General features: G+C 39.8%; 1 protein-coding gene across 2 annotated transcripts in view; it reads right to left on the reverse strand.

The window, feature by feature from the left end:
- Positions 1-24,718, reverse strand: part of SHC4 (SHC adaptor protein 4) — a gene marked incomplete at both ends in the record, with an annotated part of 122,747 nt that overhangs the window by 18,599 nt on the left and 79,430 nt on the right. Inside the window, 5 exons of one of the 2 annotated variants that reach the window (XM_084240612.1) lie at positions 1,637-1,816; positions 8,932-8,992; positions 11,082-11,250; positions 12,792-12,915; positions 21,851-21,902. In XM_084240612.1, the coding sequence (XP_084096738.1) occupies positions 1,637-1,816; positions 8,932-8,992; positions 11,082-11,250; positions 12,792-12,915; positions 21,851-21,902 (586 nt within the window). The remainder of the gene's footprint in view (positions 1-1,636; positions 1,817-8,931; positions 8,993-11,081; positions 11,251-12,791; positions 12,916-21,850; positions 21,903-24,718) is intronic. The other variant, XM_084240613.1, reaches the window with a different exon arrangement.

Below are 24,718 nucleotides of genomic sequence, written 5' to 3' on the forward strand. Positions count from 1 at the left end.
TTGCCTTTGGCAATTCTGGAAAGACTTTCTGGGCTAGTGAAAGGACCTTCTCAGCCACTGGTTCACCATCTTTGGAACAAACCAAATTTGACACCAAGCCAATCTCTGAAACCAACAAACTTCAATATTTTATGAAAAGCATTTTTTGTTTATTTTTTAGTTGATTAAAGACTTTTGGCCTGTTTTGCTTTTATATATTTACGTTCCTGTTTGTGTGTTTATCCCTGGAAGCAATTTGGCAGGAAAATGGTGTTTATCTAATTGTATTTTACCCACAGTATACGGCTGAAGAAGAGTCATCTTATTTTAGTGTTGTATAGATGACTTACCAAAGGATTTTAAAACTAATAAAATTAACACCCTCACAAAACAGAGTTAAAATCATGGCAATTACTCCTCATGCAAACAAACTCAAAATTATCTCCCCATTTTGACAGCCCTTCCTTCGACGAGAGAAGAAACCAAGAGTTGAGAGTCAATTTGAAGTATTTGGGAAAATTATTCAAAATCAAAGCCAGAATCTTGAAATCCATAAAATCTATACAAAGTTCTAATCTATATTAGCTATACAGCTCCCTGAAGATGATGCCAAGCAAATAGCTCTCTTTAAAATGAGAGACAGTGTAGTGAATTGAAGCGGCATCCAAAGGAAATTGCCAAGGCCTGACCCATGGTGTCCGTGTGACCTAATCTGGAAAAAGTGTCTTGCAAATATAATTAAGCTAAGGATCTTGAGCAGAGGTCTTCCTAAATTTAGTTGTGCCCTAAGTCTAGTGACTATTGTCCTATAAGAGAAAGGAAAGGGGGCGTCCCTGGTGGCCTAGGGGTTAAGTCTCAGCACTATCACCGCTATGGCCTGAGTTCAATCCCCAGACAGGGAGCTAACCTACATATGGTGCAGCAGACCTCTCCTGTCTCACCAGCTGCTCCCCTTAGCAGTATATTTCAGTAGATCCATCTGTTCTTCTCCCCACTCTGCCTCTGGTGGATCCTCTTGCCCTCCTACACCTCTGGCCTGCACCCCACTTCTTCTATGAAAAAATGAACAAAGGGCCTCCCTGGTGGCGCGATGGGTTGGGCACCGCACTGTGAAGCTGTCCGCAGCCTCTGCAGTGCCAGTTCGATCCCCGCTGGCTGGTAAGAATCCCACATGGCGCAGCAGACCTCTCCTGTCGTGCCCACTGCTTCCCTCAGCAGTGTATTTCTGTCATCTGCCTGTTCTGCTTCCTCCTGTCTCTGGTGGATCCTCTCACCCTCCCACGCCTCTGGCCTGTAACACGGCTCTTGTATAAAAATAAAACATATCTTTAAAAAAAAATGAACAAAGTTGGTTTTTTTGGAAAGAAGGACAGGAGACAAAGAAGTGAAGGCACGTGAAGACTGAGGCAGAGATTAATGTGTCTACAAGCCAAGGACACCAAGAATTGTGGCAGCCAACAGAAGCGAGGAGAGAAAGATGGAACTAATTCTCCTCCAGAGGTTCCAGAAAGAACCAACCCCACTGGCATCTTGATTTAGGATTTCTGTCCTCCAGAACTGTGATAGAATAAATTTCTGTTGTTTTGAGACATCCAGTTTGTGGTAATTTGTTACAGCATCCACAGCAAACTAAGACAAACAGTGAGCAGCTACTTACTTTCATGGTGCCATAGGCTCCCCAGTTGCTGAGATAAGCCTTGACTTCGGGCAGAGCCAAGTGTACTCTGAAGAGCCTGCGTATTAATGTAGCAGGGGTCGTCGAAGAGATCCACTCGACATGTGTGTTTCATTAATGAGGTGTCTCGTTGGGACTGCACCCCTCTCTCATGTGCATTACCTGTAGTGATTAGTCATGATCAATGTGTCATGTTTTTATTTTGTAAATAATAAGTAAAATCATGTTTGAGTCTAGAATTGATAGGAAGCAAAAAGTCACTCCTATCTCAAACAGGAGTTGAATATTGACTTTTAAATTTGACTTGTAAAAGCAAGATAAGCATAGGTCTTGAGGGAAAGCACCCTCTCACTGGCCTCCCTACCCCATCCCTCAACTGACCCTTTGTTTCCACAAGCAGACTGGAGGCAAGGCCATAAACTCCAAAAGAATCACCAGGGGAGAGAGAGGGCCCCCGCTATCCGCCAACAGCACAGAGAGGCGCAGCACTCCACAGAGTTGCCATCCAGGAACCAAGTAAGCTCACATGTCGTGTGGAAGCAGAATGTCTGTTATTTAAAGCTCTCCTCAAAAAGCCTATTTCTTAATTTAAAAGCACTAAGAATGGGATGTATCTTCTCTTTAGGTTCAAAATTGTTTCTCTAGGCTCAGCCTCTACCAGCTGCTGAAGTTTACTCTGTTATCTACGGAAGGACTCTCCCCTTAGGCCATATCCTCTGTCAGCCTCCTCCAGTCTCTCCCACTTCATCCTATGTTGCATATTGTGTCAATATGGAAATCTGATCATAGTTCTCAAAGACTTAAAAACCCTTCAGTTACTTGCCATTGCTCTCAGGCTGAAGCTCAAATTCTCAGACAAGCTGCAGGCCCTGGGCCCACCATCCAGTGTGTCTTGCAACCGTCTCCTCCCAGTCTCTGCCCATGCTCACACTGATCTTGCAGTGTAGTTTCCACTTAACTCCATTTTCTATGAGTGACATGCACTCTCTCCTTTACCTTCACCCTCATTCTTCAGGGCTCATTTTATATTTTTATTTATTTATTTATTTATTTATTTATTTATTTATTTTAAACTCTATTCTTTCTTTTTTTTTTTTAAGATTTATTTATTATTTATACAAGCACTGGGTACAGTCAGAAGCGCGGGAGGGTGACAGAATTCACCAGAGCCAGAGCGGGGAGCAGAGCAGGCAGAAGGACCGAAGTACACTGCTGAGGGGAGCAGCGGGCGGCAGGAGAGGTCTGCGCGCCATGTGGGACCCTCCTCTGGTGGCCGGGGAGCAGCCGGGGATCGAACTGGCGCTGCAGAGGCTGCAGGCAGCTTCGCAACCCAGCGCTCAACTGCTGCGCCACCGGGGAGGTCAGGGCTCATTTTAAACTTCACTTTTTTAGGAGAATCTTCCCTGACCTTCTCAAACCAGACTAAGCCTCTCTACTTTCTAAGCTGTTTGAACCCTCCCCTTTGAAGCCCACCTCACAAGAATAGTTCATTCTATTGCTTATGTTATTATTTTTTTAATATCTGTAGTACATGTGGATACATGTCTTGTGAAGAGAAAGACCCTGTCTGTCCTGTTTACAGCTACAACCCTTGCTTCTAGCACAATCTGACACATATGACATTAACAGTCATATGTGGAATGAATGGATATTACCAACATATTTCACTATGTAGGGGCAAGAAGTGCTGTATACCATCCAGAGAGTTTTTCCCTAAGAATGTCAGGATAAAGTATTTTGCTCTTCTGTTGAAACAAGTTTACTTATCTTATTGGCCATACATGTTATAAGATTACCATGAGGCTGCACCTGAAGTAGTGACATTGCCATTCCATTGTCCTATTGTAAAACCACTTCAGTCCTGTTGTTTCAGCCATTAAAGCCCTTCAGTGTGGGCCCAAAAGTGCCAGCTTTATACTGGATTTCATAACATGCTGGATAATGTTATAACATTGTTACAAAACAAAGCAAAGAAACCTAAGAGCACACCAGTTAGCAAACTATAGCCTTATAACCTGCTGTCCCTTCACCTCTGTCTCACTGTCAACTATTACACAATACCGGTGCCACGCCACGCTCATCCTGAGAAGGGACTGTGACTTATAGTGGGAAGTGTAAGGGGTTGGTTAAACTTACTCTCACAAGCAGACAAATAGGTAAAAGATCACTACAAAGAAATCAATGTGGGGGTGGGGGGCTTCCCTGGTGGCATAGGGGCTAAGACTCAGTGCTCTCATGCTATCACCCCTGTGGCCTGAATTTGATCCCCAGCCAGGGAGCTACCCACATGGCACAGCAGACCTCTCCTGTCTCACCCGCTGCTCCCCTCAGCAGTGTATTTCAGTAGATCTGCCTGTTCTGTTCCCCACTCTGTCTCTGGTGAATCCTTTCACCTCCCCCCGCCACACACACACACCTCTGGCCTACACCCCAGTTCTTCTATGCATAAATAAATAAGTAAATATTTTTTTAAAAAAAGAAATAAAGGAATAAGATAATTATTTTACTCTTAATACAAGCTCCTCCTTAGCTGCCTATTGAGCTTATAAACAAGAATGAGCTAATCAGATCAGAATTTGGCTTCCCAGAAGTTAAAAGTGTCAAGATTTGTAAAGTGGATTTACATCTACTTTCTTTATCAATAAAAGTTCAAACTGTATGTCAGACTTTCAGTTATTATCTAATAATAGCATTCAATTACTGTAATTAATGAGACTTTGTAAAAAATGTTTGCTTTTTCTTAAATCTAACTTTGAAATTTTTCACTTTTGTGTTTCATAATACCTGCACATACTAATATTTTGTCTACAAATTTATACATGATTGAATTATCATTTATTTAGGAGTACTCACCCATAAAATTTTACTGAAAACGGAGTATGATCACAAGTGCAAAAGGTTTGCTTCTAAATTAGCATGGAACTGAATTCAGATTGCTGCGGTATCTCACGCTATTTATGTGACATAGAGCAGGTAATTTAACCCTCTAAGACTCAGCTTTCATATCTGTGAAATGGGGATGCCTAGATTTACTGCTGCAAGGATGAAATGGAAAGAATGTTGATGAGACGATAAGCATTGTGCTGCTGTGTAGTCAGATGCAATAAATACTGCCCATCACTGATGTTATTCGTTTATTCATTGATGCTGGGCATTTGCACACAATGCTTATCTCATGCTACAATATCCACCCTTGACTTTTCTTTACCCAAATCCTACTTATTCTTTAATATTCTGCCTGAATCCATCTCTTTTAGGAAGTCTTCCCTTGAGTCCTCCTTTGCCCCGGATTGGGTAAGGTGCTACTCTATGATAAACTATAAGCATCTGTTTACTTGCCTGCTTTGCCTTTGAGACTGAAAATTCCTCTAGCACTTGCAGAGAGATGATAACCCCACCGTCTGTGTATCTTCTGATCTTCACTTACTGGTATGAAACAGGTGCTCAAAAGAAAATTTTTGTCATCTGAATGGGTGTCTACCCAATTCTCTTTCTTTGCATATTTGATCCTACCATGTTCAGAGGACCCTAAGTATACCTTTAGCACAGGACACTAACTCATCTGTCTCTGATGGGCATTGGCATGACCTGACCAAATCAAGTTTACTGTACCATAGAATTACGCAAGCATTTCAATGTCTATGCCTTGAAAAGTGCCATTCCTTTCTCTAAACTCTTGTCATTTTATTTAAGTCAGCAATGTTGTTCTACATTAAAACAAAAAAATATATATTATGCACTAAACCAAAATTTTAACATTTTTTAGAATAAATTGTGTGGCTGATGAGAGCTTAACACATCAACCATTACGCATTCCAAAAGTTCTTTTGGCCAAGTATTACTCTTAGAATCTATCTGAGGTGCCTAAGAAACCATCAGTAGCAGAAGTAATTTATATACAGTATATAAACTATAAGTACCCAAAGTTTTAAGTGCAAGCCCTCAGGGTTTATGGGAATTTAACATCTTTTTGATTAAAAATATCAACATTTTCATTTTAACTTGAAGGTTGGGGAAACATTATTTTGCTAGGGATTTTTTTTTTCCATAAGGGAACTTAAGATTAAGTTATATTAAGTTATATTTCAGTATATTGCAGTACTTATAATAAACCAGAATTCAAGTTTTAAGTCAATAAATGGATAAATAAGTCTCTGGGAGGGGGAAAAACCAAAGCTTATTGAAAATATTTGTATAGGTGTCTCGCAAACGCTCATCTATGACTCTCTAGGAAAAGTCATAAAAACTGTCTATTTGCTATTCTGACAACTACTGCTAATTTGCTCACTGGTCAAGAATTTCAGATCACTTTCTAAATATATCATCAAGAAGCCACAGGCAGGCCCCAAGATAGAAACACCTGATTTCTGGAAGCTTATGGGTCAAGAGGACACAGGAGCAGGAAAGTCCTTCCTGCCACAACTGGAGGGGCCTTAACTGCATGGCCCTGGAGCAGGGCTTGGAGCCATCTGTCCCTTCACGCTTTTAGTGCCTGCGGTTTGGGAAGATTGCTTCCAAGTGTCTGGGTTCCCACTAGAACTTAGAATCTGCTTTTCTAAGGAATCAATGTTGTAACTCAGTGATCTGGTGTATGGGGTGGGGGAGGGGTGGTATCTGACTGTAGCATTTTCTCTAAACTACAAACATCTCTCACATACCCAAGATTTTGAAAGGTTTCCAATTCTGGATTATTCCCTGAGGGCCACCACAAAGGAAGAGAGTGTGCCTCCATTCTCTGTTAGTCCCAGACTATCCCACAGTTAGGGTGTAATTAAAGAACAAGCACTTGCAATAGAATTTCTATTGCATGTGTCATTACAAGATATATGTTTAAGCTCCAGTGGAGCAAACCAGAATAGCAGAGTATAATGCACTTGCCTTGGAGATAGACATCATGGCTAAAATTAATTCTATGGAAAAATTTATTTCAGGCTCCAAGTAAACAATACTACAAAAAACATCTGTTCATGAGTTTGGATCTGCTCATAGTGCCTTCAGGCATATATAAGTTATGAAAGAATAAGGGCCTACATTGTTAGTTAAAGAAGAAGTAAAATCAAGATAAAGAAAAAATAAATTGGGCCTCCCTGGTGGCACAAGGGGTTAAGCACCACACTATCAAACAATCCGCAGCCTCTGCAGCATGAGTTCAATCCCTGGCCGGCCAGGGAGCAACCCACATGGCTCAGCAGACCTCCTGACTTGCCTGCTGCTCCCCTCAGCAGTGTATTTCAGACAATATGCCTGTTCTGTTCCCCACTCAGTTTCTAGTGAATCTTCTCACCCCCTGCATCTCTGGCCTGTACCCCAGCTCTTGTATGCATACATAAATAAATCTTTAAAAAAAAGAGAGAGAGAAAGAAAGAAAAAATAAATTGGATTTTATGACAAGGCGACCCAGAAAGAAAGATCTTGAATAAGGTTGAAATAGTACCTGCATATCCATTTATTTCTTCCTAAAAGCATGCTTTGTGTGGAAGAGTAATTTAAATATGTGAAATGAAAATCAAGGTGAAAACTCTTCAGAAAAGAAGAAAGGAATCCATGGTCCTGTTCTCAATTGTAGTGTTGTGATTTAGCACATTCAACATAATTCTAGAAATGTTAGGATTTTCATTCAGCAAGTTCCTGTCACAAACTAGGCAGCTGAGGACAGGAGGCATGTCATGATGACTATTTAATGGAGGGGAGGAAAATGAGCTGGGAAGGGAGGTATTCAGGCAGGGTTAAAATTTTTGGAGGTTCCTCGGACTCTGTCCTAAGTCCAAGACTTGTCCTTCCCTCCCACCACCCCAAGCTACAGGAGAGCCAGCTGTATCTCCATCCCTAGCACTTAGCACAGTGGCTGGTCCACAGGAGGCTCTCAGAAATAGTCACTGAGTGAACTGTTAAATAATGAAGAATATAGAATGAGATAAAACAGGCCATAAAGATACTTCCAAGTGAGATTCAGCACAGGAAGAAAATGGATTCAGCACTCGAGGGCATGAGTGGTATGTTCTGACTATTTAGTCCTTAGGTTGAGGATGTCCAGGTTGGGGGAAAAGAGGGAGAAAGGAATTATAGCTCCCAGGGAGCACATTTATAAAAAGGCATTTACACTTACTATTATTTTGATTTGTTTTCATCATATTATTAAGAATTAGTTTGAAATTTTAAAATAACTTTAAAGAACAACATGAAATTTTAATTTCCATCCAAAGGAACCATGTTTTTAAGGAATTTTAAATACTCTTCTCCGGAGGCCGGGGAGCAGCCGGGGATCGAACTGGTGCTGCAGAGGCTGTGGGCAGCCTCGCAACCCGGCGCTCAACCGCTGCGCCACCAGGGAGGTCCTTAAAGAATTTTAAATACTGCCTTAGGTCATGACTCTTGCTATTTTTGCAGGGTGAAGGAAAGGGATACTCAAAGCTGTACCGAAAACAGTTAACTCTTTATATTTCTCCACTGTATAAAAAATAAGGCAATTAATAGATTGTATTGGCATAATCCATAATAAATATGAATGGCTCCTTGAAAGTGACTACCTTCTAGATAGGTAAGTTGTTACTAATTTGAGTCCTCTAGTGTGGTTATCTAACTTTATCCTCCTCTGCACTACAGTTCACTTGGTATTCTTAGATGCTCAGAGTCTTGCCTTCTAAAGTTACAAAACTTTACTGCCCAAAGAAATAAATGTTTTTAAACAATTTATAAGAATAAAATGACTAGTTTTTATGACATAATCTGATAGTTGGTGGCCCACATTTGTGTTGTGGAAAAATGCCCGAGGTCAATTATCATGTGCATTAGTAAGACATTTAATGCCCAGGCAAGTATGGGGTGAATGGACCCTTCATTGGGACTCTCACATTTCAGATGTCTTTTTGTTCCCAAGAAGAAATAAAGGTTTTATCTTAATCCGAATGGATTTGACAAGCATCTATTTTCACATTAGCTTATTGTCTGATCTTTGAAGTGGAACTCCCTTGAGTTTTGAGGAAAAAAACCCACCTTCCCAGGGAAAGAGCTTTCCAGATGTCGAAGCAGTGAAAGATCCAATGGGGAGAAAGAGAATGCAGTAGAGCACTCAAGACAGGGGAGCCACAAGCCTTCTGAATGGTACACAGGAGGCACTCTGGGCCTCTCGAAATATGAGGCGACTGGTAGCTGAAGCACTAGATGTTGCTTTACTTATGCCCGACTTTCCAGGGAAGTAATTAAAAGTACAGGCCACAAGACCAAGTTACTTAAAAGAAATAAGAAGAACGGCAGATGGGGAGGGTGAGTGTACATACCTATTGCCCTGCTTTGTTCTAAACAGTTCTCGTATACACTGCTGCACTTGGAGTTTCCAGGCTGTACAAACAACAAATTGTGAAACATTTACCATCACAGTGTACATTCATACATTTTCAAAAAAACAAAACAATAATGCTCCCTTCAGAATATAGAGGATAATTCACTGTACGACACAGGAAGTGTTTGACAGGTAAGAAAAGAAAACTGAGCATGTAGGTGAGGAGTGTAGACTCCTTTCAAAGGATACTGTTTGAGAACTGTAGAGGTGGATCTGGTTGGGGTGAGGAGTCCTAGAGGTGGTCAATATAAGATGTGCATCCTGAGGGTGACAACCTCTGCTGGGGAGGTCACATTCAGGATTCAATCTAAGTCTCACCCAGGAAGCATGATTTCCAGGACTTTTGTATATATCCTGGCCATTTAGCAAACCCTCTAACCGTGAACTGGCACTGAAGCCCTACTCTCTGAGGCTTGTGCCAGGCTCACTTTACATCCTTGAAAACATTGTGCTGCAATTATCCCTTAAACATGTAGAATGCTTTTCAGTAATGTAATGGGTATCCACTGATGCCTTTGAGAAGAGCAGTGTCTATGCTTTAGAAAGATTCATTTGGTAGTACTGTGCAAGAAACTTGGGGGGGGAAATTCCAGGCCTGTGAGAACTAGAACTTAGTGACAGGAATGGAAAACAATGGGAAGATTCAAAAGATATTTCCAGAGTAGAATCTGAGTATATATATGGTAGAACGGAGTTGATAGGAGTTCTTTCATCAATAGGTGAAAGAAACAAAAAACTGTGGATCAGTGAGAGTGGCAATGCCACTGATTAACGTGCACAAAACAGTAAAAGAATCTGTACATTTGAAGTCAAGGGGAAAATGCTATTCGATTTGAATATAAACAAACAAATAATATAAACAAATGCATGTACCATGAATATAAACAAATGCATGTACCATCACAACTCCAGCCATAAGCAAAGACTGAAGACAGAGAGGCTGGAGGAGCGTGTGGATACAGTGGGATGCCAGAGGACAGCCCAGGCCAAGGGCAGAGCATTGGAGAATTCTCATGTGCTGGTAAGATGGGGTCTTGGACTTACAGGGGACAGGATGAAAGAAAACATATGAAAAGATGCAACTTACTTTGAAACACATCAAAAATAAGATGGATTGATGGATGATAAATGGCTACAAATGGATGACAGAGAAAATATAGTAAAATATTAATTGTAGAATCTAGATGGTGCGTATATGAGTGTTCACCACACAATTCTTTCAATTTGCCATATGTTTGAAAATATTCGTAATAAAATGTTGGAAATTTTGACAGAGAAAATAGAGAAAGAGGGGGTGGGGGAAAGAAAGGAGGAGGGAAGAAATAAGAAAGAAAAGAAGCAACAGGAGATATGGGATGCTAATGACAGGATGGAAATGTAGTAGTAGCTAGCAGAGGAGGGATTTCAAAAGAAGAGGCAGTCATCAGGTATCAACTGCTATAAACAAAATCAGAATATTAATGAAAAGGAAATAGATTTAGCCATTAAATCACTGGCGACAAAAGAAAAATCAGTGACCACGATAGAAGTAATTTCTATCAAGCAGCCTCAGGTCTTACTAGTGAGGGAGGAAATGCAAAGATAAAAACAGTGTTTTCTAGAAGTTTGTGGGTGGAAGGAAGGTGGGACATTCTTACTTGGGTTAGTAGTTTATTTACAGACAGAAGGGAAAGGGACAGAGCAAATAAGGATTGAGACAGACTGATAGCGAGAACAGTCACAGAGTCAGAGTTGGTGGGAGGGAGAGGGATGGGGAACTCAGGGCAGAGGAGACATTAGCTTTGGAGACCGTAGGTAATGAAGAGAAGCAAAGAGAATAGAGGAAGATTGGAGATGGGGATGGTGAAATTGAGGCTAATATATTGGGCCACCCTAGTCTTCCCAGTGAAGTAAACTATGAGGACTAGTTTGGGGGATTAAGAGTAAAAACAATTAGTACAGGCATCAATAATAATTCACTCTCTGGTTCTAGACTGAGGAAGATGAAACTTTCTCTAAACCCAGTATTTGGAAACCTTTAAATAAAGCTTTCCAGTGAGAGGGACAGCGCTGCTTTGCTAGTTCCAATGACAACAAAACATTACTTACCAAATAGCACAACTTTTCACATTGAATGGGGCAGTATGGCGTTTGTTCTGTGGCTTGAACTTTGATGCGCACATCTGAAACACCACCTACTGGTGGCTGCTTTCCTGGGATTTCATTGTAATACTCATGATCTCTCTCCTCAGCATGGCCATCAACATGCACCTCCTCACTGTAAGGGAAAAAAGAATCCCCAAGAGGCTGGGCGGGAATTCAAATGCTGTGGGGGATGCAAAGGGATCAGATCCATGCAAATCATCCTGAAAAATTTTGCATTCATGTTTTAAGTTTAAAGCTCTGCTTAAGTGATGTCAAACATCTGGATGGAAGCAATGAGATGGGTTGAGTTGTTCAGTTTTCTGTAGACTATTAAAATGGGGTAAACCAACAAAAAGTGCCAAGGGCGAGACTTTTTTGTGTTGTTCTAGTGAGATATTATATGAATATATACAATTCATATGTGTTTATATATATATATACATATATATATATATATATATATGAATGTATGGCATATTTGTCAATAGGATATAAAAGTACCGAGTTTTCCTGAGTAACTCCCAAATGCTTTGATGGTCCCATTTGGAGAATGTTTTGCTCAAAGAAAATTTAGATATTGTTCTTTGTATAGTGTCTGGCCCGGTTATTAAACCAAGATGGAAAAAAGAAAGAGAGCTATGGCCAACTATCTTGTCTGCACAAGTCTGGAGGAATATATGTGATTCACAAAGAAATATTAAAACCATATGTGGTAAGTGGGTAGATTTATGTAAACATGTATTGCTTTTAAAATTGAAACAGGGCAAAAAATAAATGGACTTCTCTTCCAAATTGGAATTAGTAAAGGTTTCTTATGAAAAAGAGTAAATCAAGTCTTTTTGGATTGAACAGATTCCACTGACAACCCACACAGTTTGTTGGGTTCATTACATGTCAACAAAATGAGAGCATTAAAATGTAGGCCCTGCCCTGGGAAAAGTTCAACATCAAGGCCTTTTGGTAAACCCCTCTCTTTTGCTACCCTAGACCACCTCATAAAGGGAGATCTCCAAACCCAGCATTTGTTGACACACAAAAATGCAAATGCATTTAAAAGTGCCCAAGAGCTTTGTTTCTCAGGCATGAATTCTGCAAGCCAGAGGCCTCACTGCATTCCACACGTGGTGGAGTCTGACAGGCCAAAAAGGGGTCAGCTTTCACTGCGGACTTTCTGTGCCTGAAACAGAACAATCAGATTCTTATGTCACGTCATGTTCCGTTCTCTGCCACAGTTTAGTTGAAGTTAATCTATTTACCCTGCAAGCCAGCAAAGCAACAGAAATTCCTGCTGTATACATCTGAATTCTTATTTTGCTCTTTGATCTTGAGTTTTTAAAACTAAGATGCAAGTGATCCAGGTTTGAAACAAATCTAAGAAAATTGTTGATGTTTATTATGTTATAATACTTCATTCCTTGCTCTGTATTACATTAGAGAAACAGGGCTCATCCTGTCTCATTTTTATAGACGCCTTTAATTTTATAAGCAAGCAGAAGGAAATATCTGGACAAATATGAATTGGTGGGGGAGGATCACTATTAGTTTGGACTGACACTGTTCCTATGTGTAAGGAAAAAATTACTAATTTCATTAGTCACCTTAATAATTAATAATATTAATTTTTAAAGAAAACAAAACATAGTGAGTCGAATAATGATAGAACTCTTGGCTAACCTTTCACAAGAAGTATTCAAGGAAGAATTTTTCAAATACTGTTTAAACCGGAGTTCAAAAGCCTGACCTATGGTACTGATGACATCCTGGGCCATTCCATTGCGGCATTCCAGTATGTGGCAAGCTACAAGAGGACAAACAAAAAAGAGTGATATGACAGTACATTTTTAACAAGAGAAGATAGGAAGTCAAAATACTTCCAGAACATGGCAAATTAAAGGAAGTGTAGGGAGTAGCTAACAGAATATCATAAATGAATTAGCAAACCTGCTGCTATTTAAAAACAGAAGCCTGTGTTCGGGGATCACAAATCATAGGGAACAGTATTCTAGCCTTGGATAGAGTACTGTGTCATGCTGAGGGTCTTGGAATATAAAGATCTAAGGCCTCCCTGGTGGCACAAGGGGCTAAGTCTCAACCTATGAAGCTATCCTAAGCCACTGCAGCACGAGTTCGATTCCCAGCCAGGGAGCAACCCACATGGCACAGCAGACTCTCCCACTGTTCCCCTCAGCAGTGTATTTCAGTAGATCTGCCTAGATCTGTTCTGTTCCCCACTCTGTCTCTGGTGAATCTTCTCACCATTCGCACCGCTGGCCCGTACCCCAGTTCTTGTATGCATAAATAAATACATATTTTTAAAAATTAAAAAAATATAAAGATCTAACTGAAATTAAATTTCATAAGGATGACTAAGAGTCCTAAGGATGACTGAAACACAGAGGCAGTGAGTCTCGGGAGCAATTAAATAAAAAAGAATACTGATTTGGTTAGCCTGAAAACTGGAGGGGTGAGGCAAAGCTCAAACAGTTAAATATATACAGTTGTAAAGACTGTTAATAATCCTCTGGGAATAAGAAAAGCTTAAGCGTGTGCTTAAGGAATTCTTTGATTCCATACTGGGAAAGAATGTTTCAACATTCTTTAGCAGGACATCCAAGATGTCTCTTATTCTCTCCAAATAAATTCTTCCTCCCTCCTCTCTCTGTATTGTGAAACCAACACAGAACACATTACAACAAGGGCTACATGAGGAGAGGAGGGGTAGCTGTCTTTATGGAGCAACTTAAACATGTTGACTTGGAAGCACAGCTTCAAGCTTTGCATTGTCTTGCAAAGGATTCTGTATTTATTTAAATTAAAAAGCAATTCGTTCACATCTGATGGAATCTGCAGAACCTATAACAGTAGGTTACCGTAGGATCTATAATGGTGTTTCTTATCCTTATGTTGATAATCCTCTCAAGGGATCTCTGGTAATTCTCATTCCAAAATTAACTTGATTTTAATTGAAAGCATTTATGTCTCTGAACACTCTGGAAGAGGCTGTGGGGTGAGGAAGTGGGTATTACTAAATGAAGGTATCAAATCTCCAAAAGTTACTTATCATTTCTTTTAAGGTTTTTTCTTTTATTTTAAACATTCTTTTTTTTTTTTTAAGATGTATTTATTTATGTATACAAGAACTGGGGTACCGGCCGGAGGTGTGAGGGGTGAGAGGATTCACCAGAGACAGAGTAGGGAGCAGAACTGGCAGATTGACCAAAGCACACTGCTGAGGGAGCAGTGGGCACAACATTGGAGGTCTGCTGCGCCATGTGGGTTGCTCCCTGGCCAGCCAGGGGATCAAACTCGTGCTGTAAAGGCTGCAGAGGCTGCGGACAGCTTCAAAGGTTGCATCTTAACCAACCTTGTACCACCAGGGAGGTCCTTAAGGCTGTTCCTTTAAAGAAGCAACTTGGGGCCTCCCCGGTGGCTCAGCGGTTGAGCGCTGGGTTGCGAAGCTGCCCGCGGCCTCTGCGGCGCCGGTTCGATCCCCGGCTGCTCCCAGGCCACTGGAGGAGGGTCCCACATGGCGCGCAGACCTCTCCTGCCGCCCGCTGCTCCCCTCAGCAGTGTACTTCGGTCCTTCTGTCTGCTCTGCTCCCCGCTCTGGCTCTGGTGAATTCTCTCACCCTCCCGCGCTTCTGACTGTACCCAGTGCATGTATAAACAAAACAAAAACAAACAAACCAGCAAACAAATAAAGCATGCCTCTATAAAAAAATAAATAAATAAATAAATAAAAATAAAGAAGCAACTTGGATCCTGAAATAAACTTAGGAGCTAATTCTAGCCTTAAAAACCCAATTAAGAGTATCTATAAATTCATATCTTTCCTACCAAAGGAAAATGTTTGGTCTGCCTTTAGACTGCTATTTTATATTGCCCTTTCTTTTTTTCTATGGTAGATTTAAACAATGACCAACACATAAAAGGTGTTTTTAAAATGTGTTGAATGAATACATACTGATTTCTCTGAATCCCGTTTGATAATTCTACGGTGAGAAACTGTCTATAATATTTTTGAGGTGAGACCTGTGGGGAGCCCCCAGGTTCTTGGAGCTAATGATTGCATGGGTCATTTGTGGAAATGGTCTCCTCCTTCCTAGTCAAGTCTCAGATTCTTAAATTTACAAAGTGCCTTTGGAGATGTGCCCTCCAGTTAAGCCAAGAGAAGTTTTGTTACATTATGACAAGGAAAGGTAATTCATTTTAAATTATTTTGCTGTTCATCCCATGAATTCCTGGGCTCAACTAAAAGTGAAGTCAAGACCACAAATTTTATCAAAATGGAGATGACCATTTTTAAACATTTTAATTTTTTAAGATCAAACAGATGTAAAGAGATAAAAAGGTGAGGAAGATAATGAGAGAGGCAGGAAATTCATACATTATAATACACACATGCATAGGGACACACACACATACAAGATAGTAAAGTGTATGTCCTGTGAGAGGAAAGACAGGAAAAAGCAAGGAATGGGTGTCCCTTCTTGCTATATAAAAATCCTATCCTTCCTCTATCATGATAGCTTAAACCCTCTGAGGGACAGGGCAAAGCACATGGGCATAAAAGAATGAATGAATCGATAAAATTGGCCCAATCATCCTCTACCATTTCTCATATATTTCTAAAATAGTTATCTTAACTTCTCTGATTCTGGCACTTTAAGGTTTTACATAATTTTCTGCTTTGCTTCGGATAAACTTATTAGTTACCTTATAGTTTTGGAAAAGATTAAACAGAAAAAAAATTTGGTGCTTGTCTCCATGAAAAAAACAACATTGGACGAAAAGGCTGACCATGTGCACATGTTCCACCCAGCCATACACATTTAGGAGATGCACTAACTTTACCAGTTCTATTGGTGCCACTCACATTGTGCTCTGTGAAAATAGTTCTTTTTTAGGTTGGTCATGGGCCAGAGGAAGGATGGGTTTTGACTCACATGCAAATATGCCCACTGCCTAGTGTTAGAACCATCTCCAAAAGTTTGGATAAGCTACCAGCTTGGCCAAGAATTGCCCAATCTGTAACTAATGGAAAGGAAAATAAGACAAGTATAAAAAAAAGTCCTGATTACAAAAAAAAAAAAAAGTGACTCTCCAACTGGAATCAGATAAAAATCTGATTTTTTTCATTCTACCCTATAGCCAAAGAAAGTCACAGTTGTACCCTATATGAAGGAGAATTTTTAGAAATCTTAAATTCTTTTTCATTTGGCTTTCTAATTGGGTAAGAGGCTGAGAACTCTTTTTAGATCATAACAAGGCCTTCTTTACCAGTTTTATATATTTTAATAGACCAGATTTTTGGTTTTGTTTCAGATTTTTTTGTTATTTTTATTAGAAAACTAAAAATTCACAAGTACAGTGTCTCAGATCAACCATCAGATGGTGCTGTGGGATCAAGTCACAGAGGCCTCCATCTCTAGGCAGAAACAAGCCCGAAGAACAAAGCCTGCAGTCGGTCGGTGGATAACTGATGTCCCCAGGCCAGTAGTACATTTATTTCCTAAACGTAAATATAAATATAAACAAAAAGGTTCATTTAAATTGGCTTTCGATTGTTTTTTTCCTTCAGAGATCAAAACCATGGCCTCCACATAGTCTGGATATAGGCCTCTTCATACACTTAACACATTTAAACCTTCCTGAATGGCTACACATTTGAAGTAAGAGGTGAAGAGAACATAAATTTCCTCACTTATGGCAATTACAGGGGCAGGCTATATTAGTCAGTGAGAAAATTCAAAACATTCTTACTGGAACTTATCTTTTCTACAGAAAAGGCCTTTGATAAAATGAGAAGTTCAGTAAAGGGTATCAGCCAAGATGGAAAAGAGTGGCATCTGTCCTGACTTGAGTAATAAAAGTGAATCAAGCAAAGAGGAGACAGTGGGGACATTCAGGACTATTTTCATAAAGGCTGGTTTCCTCTGTCTGTTTCCATTTCCTGTCAGCCATGTTCTCCTCATCCCTGAGGACTGACTTTACCCTTCCACTGACTGTGCTTTCTGGGGTAACTACTGACCCCCATATTGCTGGACTGAATGGTGTTCACCCTGACTCCTTTTCAGTGTGTGACATTTGGGGACGTCTCTCCCAGAGAAGATTGTTTTTCCCCCTTCTTAAATGATACTCATCTCCTGATTTTCTCCCGTTCTCTGACACATCGTTGTCTCCACTGACTTCTGCCACTCCCTGAGGCCCTTGGGTTCCTCCTTTGATGATCTCACGTCTATGCAGTTGGGGTCTTTCCAAGCCCATTAGTGAAATCCTAGTGCCTTTCCCCTGCCTCCGCTCCCTCTTGCCTCACAAGGCTTCTCCTATTTGTTGATCAATTTCCCCTGGTGAACCAAATTCACTAGATAATTTTAAAGCATTGTCTTTCTCGTTTCGTTATTTTTTTTTAATGCAAAGATTTAAAACATTTTTTTCTATTCACAAATGTAATAAATGTTCAACGTAGGAGTTTTAAAATGTAAGGACTCCAAGAAAATAACCACTACATGAGTTTCACTATCCATTAACAATTTGGTATGAGTTTTACCACCCTTTTATACTATGTAAACCTACCTCCAAAAAATTACCTGGGATCATACACAATTGATTCACAATCTGCTCCTTTGTACTAAGTGATACTGCATATTTCCCCCATGTGGTCTTCTATAACACTAGGTTTAATTGCTACATAGTACATCCTATGGATTCATTTAAAGAGCTTGCTATTTATGAATAGTGAATTAATTCATTTTTCTACTATGTAAATAATATATGCTAATGATCTCTATTACTTAATATTTGTGCATGTTCTGGGTATTTCCTTAAAAGAGAAAGTGCTAGCTAAAAAAATATCTGAAATTTTTAAGACTTTAACAAAAATTGTCAAATTGCTCTCCAAAACTTTTGCATCTATACTCCTATGAGCAGTGTTCAAGAATAACTACTACTACAACCACAATTCACCATTTTTCAAAGTTTCAAATTTGAACATGAAACATGATATCTAAGTATAACTTGTGTTTCTTTGCTAGTGAGGTTAATTTCTGTTTATTTTTTTAATGTTCCTAAGTATCTTGTAATGTTCTTTTGTATAGGTATGCTTATTGATTAGATAAGATCAGGAAAGTCATTTCCTTTTTCTCAACTTCAATTTCAGCTCTATAAATAAGAAATGACATTAATTCCTACTTCCTGGAGTGGTTGTGTGGATGAACAAAGTACTCCAGATAATCGTTGGGATAGGGTGAACTGCTTTTTCCCTCTCGTTTCTCTGCTAGGTTGTTTCTCTACTGAATTTCTCTCTTTTTCTTATTTGTAAGAATCCCTGTTTCTTTAGTGACAAATCACACCACTTCAAATCACACAGAACAATAATAATAGCTACCACTTATTATACAGTTACTATGAACCAGACATTGAGATATTTGTATCATATATAATAGCTCATTGAATGAGATTTCATCAACCCTGCTGTCAAATAAATAGCTCCCATGTACTATTCAGTTCACAATTTTGTCCCAACTCCCTCCCCTCCTCAAGGCACTATACAGCATGACCACTCCTGCCCAGGGCAAAATGAGATGTCTTCCAAACTCATTTCTACAATGCAGGACTGCTTTTCTGCCCTCCAATGTCACTTGTACTGATTAGAAAAATTACCATAGAATGGCAGAAGCCAGAGTAATTTTTATGAATTTTAAAAGCTCCAGGGGCTCCCATTGGCCTTTTGATGTTATGCAAAGCCTTCTACAATCTGCTTCTGGTCTATTTATCTTTTCAGCCTCCTTCTACTCCTTCCCAGCTCTGCAACTCCACTTTATACACACACGCATGCTCCATCCCAAATACATACTCCCAGATTCTCTTAACTCAGTTCTTTTCCCCAAGTCTTTATTCATTCAGGCCTCAAATCCTGACGCTGCCGCCCTGTGTCCAGACTGTTCTCTAGCCCTCTCCATGTCAGTGTGCATGCTACACTGACTAATTAGTTCAGTCCCTTGTACATGGATGTATGTAATTACTAATTATTTGTAGATTCCAAACTGTGTCAGTAGTTCTGTGCAGAAATGAAAAGTCCAGAGGCTCCAGCGAGGAGAAAGGACTTAACAGCAGAGGTGTATGCAAGCAGGGAGTAGGGAGAGAATAGAATGGCTTCTATTGAGATTTCTATATCCAAGATAAACAAGAAAGAGAATGCGGCAACAGGAAAAAGCACAGTTAAGTGATAGAGAATTTCTAACTATTTCATTCAAGAAAATTGCCCTCTGCTTCTGAGTCACCTGTCTACCAGACAGAACTGTTTCCCTGAGGAAGAAAGGTAAGATGAGGGAGGAAAGAAAATGATGTTTTTCCATATGTTATCTCAGTTATTCCCACTTGAAGAAATTAAGTTTAAAGGAAGGGAAATAATTTGACTGAAGTCACTCAGATGATAAAATTATGATTCTTAACCCAGTCATTCCAGCAACTTTCTTATTTCCTATTCACACATGGGGGCTTGAGAAAAAACTGAAACCTCTATTAGGAATGTGTCTGAGTTGATTTTTTTTTAATTATACATTTTATTTTTTAATTTATATATATTTTACATCACTGTTCATTTTTAAACAATGTTTTCTTCACTCCCCTCGCCCTCAGGTGTAGTCCCCATAGAATTTTCTTTACTGATTCACCTGTGCAGATTCTTTCCTTATCTCCCAAATCCATTCCATGACCTCAGTTGAAAGCTCTTATAAGTACCTCCTCAGAATCCCTGTGCCAGGATCCCCCAAGGTCCCCTGCAAGCAGCTCAGCTCTGGCCAACTACTGAGGCTCCACAACAGTGAACTGCACCAGAATTGTCTCTGGTCCTCCTTCACCTGGGGGAGGGAGGATAGAAGGACTTTGCAAGCATGTGGGATGTGGGCCCTAGTTAGCCATGACCCTCAGTGACTGACATTCATGAAGAGCAATGAGGCACCCAGAGATATTCAGTGACTAATGGCAAAAGTTATTAATATCTCCATTTCCTGGCTATTCGCTTTTCCTTTGACCCTGTCCTTTTCAGAGTTGAAAGGAAAGACTTTTTGTCCAGAACCTTCCTTAAAACAGCATGCTGTTGTTAGGGAAGCTCAGGAAGCAATTAAGAGGTTGCTCTTTTTTGGTGTCCTTTGTTTTGTTCTGTTCTTACACCCCTCCCTCTGTACTAGGTCCTGTCTCTCCTACCTACTCAAGTGTTACCCATTCTACGTTATGTCATTGAGAGTGAGTCCACTTCAGTGGAGTATTGCCTAGAACTTGTCGCCTATTCCCTCTTTTCTGGTTCATTGAGTCATGTTCTTTTGGCAAGTATTCGCTGATCACCAACTCTGTGCCAAGAGCTGCTCCTCGTCGTTTCTTTTCTGAAAATCAGTGTCTTCCAAATGGATTTCTCTGCCTTAGATTTCTCACTGAATCCATCTACTGCATCCTGCTGCCAAATTAATCTTCCTAAAGATCTGCTTTATATAACAGCATTCTCTCTCCCATTTGCCCATGGGGTTAAGTCCCTACTTATTATCTCTGCCCTATGTGCCCTTTAGATGACTTTAGGCTTTTTTCCCCTCCATACACATTCTGCATTCTTGATATGTTTTATTTCATTTGCACCCTAGCATGTCATGCGCATGTCCACCTATGTCTTTTGTCTCTTCGAATTTTCAAATTCCACTAATAAGTGTTTCCAGGCAAACTCTATCCCAAGTGCGGCAGAGAATGTTGCCTAGCTTACAGGTTCTAGTTGGGAAGTACCCTGATACTCATCCCTAAGAAGAGTCTGAATCTCCCAGGAACAGGAATGAGAAGCAATCTAACCACGTCTATCTAGAGGGTCAATGAACTAAGGAACCTCATGCCCTTGACACAAAGTGTGGCTGGGAGATAAGGTCCTTAGGCCACCTTGTTAAATCCTAGAATGAGAAATTCAATCAACTCCCTTTTGCAATCAGTCATTCAACAAAAATAGTTACTGCGTATCATCTATGTGCTAGGCATTGTGATGAGTGGTTAGGAAACAAGAATGAATAAGATAAACAGGTTAATGCCTTCATGCAGCTTTGAGTAAAAAGCACAGATATTAAACACATCAACAAGTGAGTACATAAAATAACAAACATGTAGGATAAAAGTGGTAATAAGAAATTTTTATGATACAGCAGGATGGGTTACGCTGCTGGAGATAGGTGCTACAGAGCAAAAGTCTCCCTGAAGTAGAGACATTTAAGATGTGATCTAAATGATGAGATGATGAATACTCAGAATGACAGGCCAGGCTTTTGGACAGCAAGTGCAAAACTCAACAAACATGCACACTCTTACACACAAGCACTCACACCCAGGCCAGTATGACTAATAACCTCACTGTCTCGCGTCAAGTGTAATTCATTTGCCCATCTGTCCACTGGGGGTGGGCCAGCCAGGCCCCTCTATCATAACCAAAACACCTTCCCTTTTGATTATACAAATAGAGAATAAGCCTTTTAGTTTATGAATTGTTCAAATGACTGGGATTTAAGTACTACTTATATGTTTTTCTCTATTTTGATCTTCTAACAGGGCTATTTATTTCTAATTCAAAATTATCTAATATTTACAGAGCTCAAAATAGTACTCCAGTGGTTCTCATCATCCTGCATATTGAAAATAACTGCTTATTATTTTTTAAATTTGGTATACGCAAGCTCTTAAGAAAATCTAAAAGTTGCTTTCCATACCTCGATGATTAACTGGATCTTTAGCTACGTAGGCAACATAGTCTGTAGTATCCTATAAAAAAGGGAAAATGATTGCATTTTAAATAAATGGATTGGAATATTGAAAGATAAGAGTACATTTATTTAGGACATGATACTGAAGAAAGGACTTATATATTAATGTTTCTGTCTCAAGAGAAAAGAAAAGCATCCTAGGAAGAAAAACAAACATTTGCTACATAGTTTGGCACTTGTGGAGTTCACGTTCTCACCTCTTGGAAAGAAATATGAAGAATGAAAATTTGGAGACAGACCATATCATTAAAAATAAAAGCAAATAGAGGTAGGGAATATTTCAGGACACATTCTTTTAAAATGGTTACAGAATATGACGGTCTTCTGTGTTGAAAGGTGAAAAAGCCAGGGTTATGCAATCACCAATGTGTCATAAACTAGAATTTTCCAGTTGTCCAAATAAGTATCAATTTCATCAGAAAGTCAGTCAATTAAGTGCAGAGTGAGTCCTACAGGTGTTGCTCCAGGAGAGTGCAAATGAACTCAAGAAACAACAAAGCAAAACTACAAGGCATTTTTCATTTGATCAATGAAAGAAAAAAAAAAGACATTTTTAAAAAAGAGAACCCATAAAAACCTAAGGATTCAAAAAGAGGCGTTGCTGACTTTTGTAAAAACCAACAAACAAAAAGCCACTTGGTAATTCTGACTTTTATTGAAAACAGTAAGCTGATGAAAGATAAGATTTTAATAATTAAAGATGCTTTTTGTTATCTCAGCATGTGTTTTCTCAGGGAAAAAACACACACAATGCCATTTGCAGAATTAGAAGTATGACTCTCTAGAGGGAAGATGCAATCAACTGGCAGGAAATAAAAGTCCATGTTTGTAATACCCTCAAGGACAATCACTTAATAACCCACAATGAATCATACAGGAAGTGGATCTCAGGGTTAGCATAACTTGTCTTTGGTTATTTTAAAAATAACACACACCTAAGTAAGTTACTTTTATGCAAAACAATAAAAGAAGGTTTGAAATACCTTCTAAATAAAGCAAGGTCACGTCTATGAGCTTTGTTTTATATTAACTAAGAAGGAAAGCAACATTGTTGAGGATTTGGCTGCTATTTTTAAAGCTGAAGAGGTGACAGGATGCCAGCAATGCTGTCAGGTGTATGGCTGATAGGAGAGAGGTCGTGGAGTCTCTCTGGATCTCGGTTTCCTCATCTTCCAAGCAGCCTCCAACATCCTTTTAGTTTTAAAATCTATTAACTGTAAATATCTGGGAGAGTTTAAAGAATGTTAAAAGTAAAGCACAAATAATGAGGAGAAAACACTGGCAAGTGTCTTTAATTTTGCCAGACTCGTAATGCATTTTTGAGACACAGAAAGTATACACAACACAGAAACATCACCAAGGGATGATAGAAAGAAGACAAGTAAACTGTTTCTGAGAAGAGCATAAAGGTGAGGGTGAGTGGAGATCAAGAGGTGAAGAAGAATATCCAGTACTTTTTAAACTTGGGCGGCGGGGATCTGGTGGGAACAATTAGGCCATATTGGGCTACAGAGACTTTTCTTCCTACTCCTGGTACCCAGTTTGCTGTAGAGTTGTAAAATGCTTCAGTGAGACTCCTAAAAATATATAAGCCCATGTGCCAGCTATAGGGGCAACTGTTACCTCTGCCACTATATATCAGACACGGTGCTAGCAGTTCACATGCAGCAGCATTTCACTTAATTCTCACAACACTGTGCGGCCTGGGTGATCATCTTCCACCTTACAGATGAGGACGATGTGGCATAGATGTAAGCCTGTCAGGTCTCCGTGACCCTAAAGCCTGCCTCTCCACCCTGTTGCCTCCCTGGCCTGAGGATAAAACTGTACTCATGAGGAACTCTCATGCCAAGGCTAGGGGCCACTCTAGTTTTCTATTTGAAATTCAGTAGGCTTTTTCTGCAGCTGCAGACAGAGAGCTCAGAGGCCCCACTTAATTCAGTAGGCACAACCTTTCCCACAAGGACTAAGAATTCTTTTTGTACTGGCAGTGCCTTGGTGTGGTTGAAAGAAGTAAAGGACTAAAGGCACAGGAAGACAGTGTAAACAGAATCAGGGATCTAGAGCACTATGACAGACATGAAGGGCCCGCCTAGCGCTTAATGAGGATTTGTGCACTCATCTGAAAATGACAGCAATTTAAATTATAGGATAATTATTTCTCACACTACACTGAAAAACACATTACTTTAAACACCTTAGTGAAAATATTTGCATTCCTCCCTGGATGACCTAACTGCAGTAGATTAGGAAGAGGAGAGGTTGCTGGCCTTTTCAGGTTAGACCCAGTCAACCTGCTCTGCTACCAAGTACCCCTTGGTGTCGCTGTTGAGGCCAGATTACCAGGTGGGATGGACAGGGGGGTCAGATTCCGTTTGAGCTCAAATTGCAGCTCCCAAGCTCAGTCAACTGCCTGCCCCCTACTTGCTAAAAATGCACCATCAGCCATCAGCCGACTCACTTGTGGGGACCATAGAGCTCTTAAGAATTTGGTTTATTTTCAAATGGCAGCAACCTCAAACTAGAGCTCTTAGAATTTGGTTTATTTTCAAATGGCAGCAACTTCAAACTAATATTTTCATTTGAAAATAACTATACCCCAAATTGAAAGTGAGGAAGCAGTGAGGCCCAAAGATGAAATTGAGTATCTACTAATAAAAGAAATAAAACAATTACTTGAAATCCTGAAAGGCTGTCTTTCACATGCTTCAAAGAAGTTCTGAGGTAGGTTGTCTAGGCTTGGCACGTTTAGATACTTTTTCACTGGTAGCCAAGTAATTATTGAAATGTTTTTAAGAATGGGCTAATTTAAAT

Source organism: Talpa europaea (genome assembly GCF_964194135.1).
Source record: "Talpa europaea genome assembly, chromosome: 8".
Lineage (NCBI taxonomy): Eukaryota > Metazoa > Chordata > Mammalia > Eulipotyphla > Talpidae > Talpa > Talpa europaea.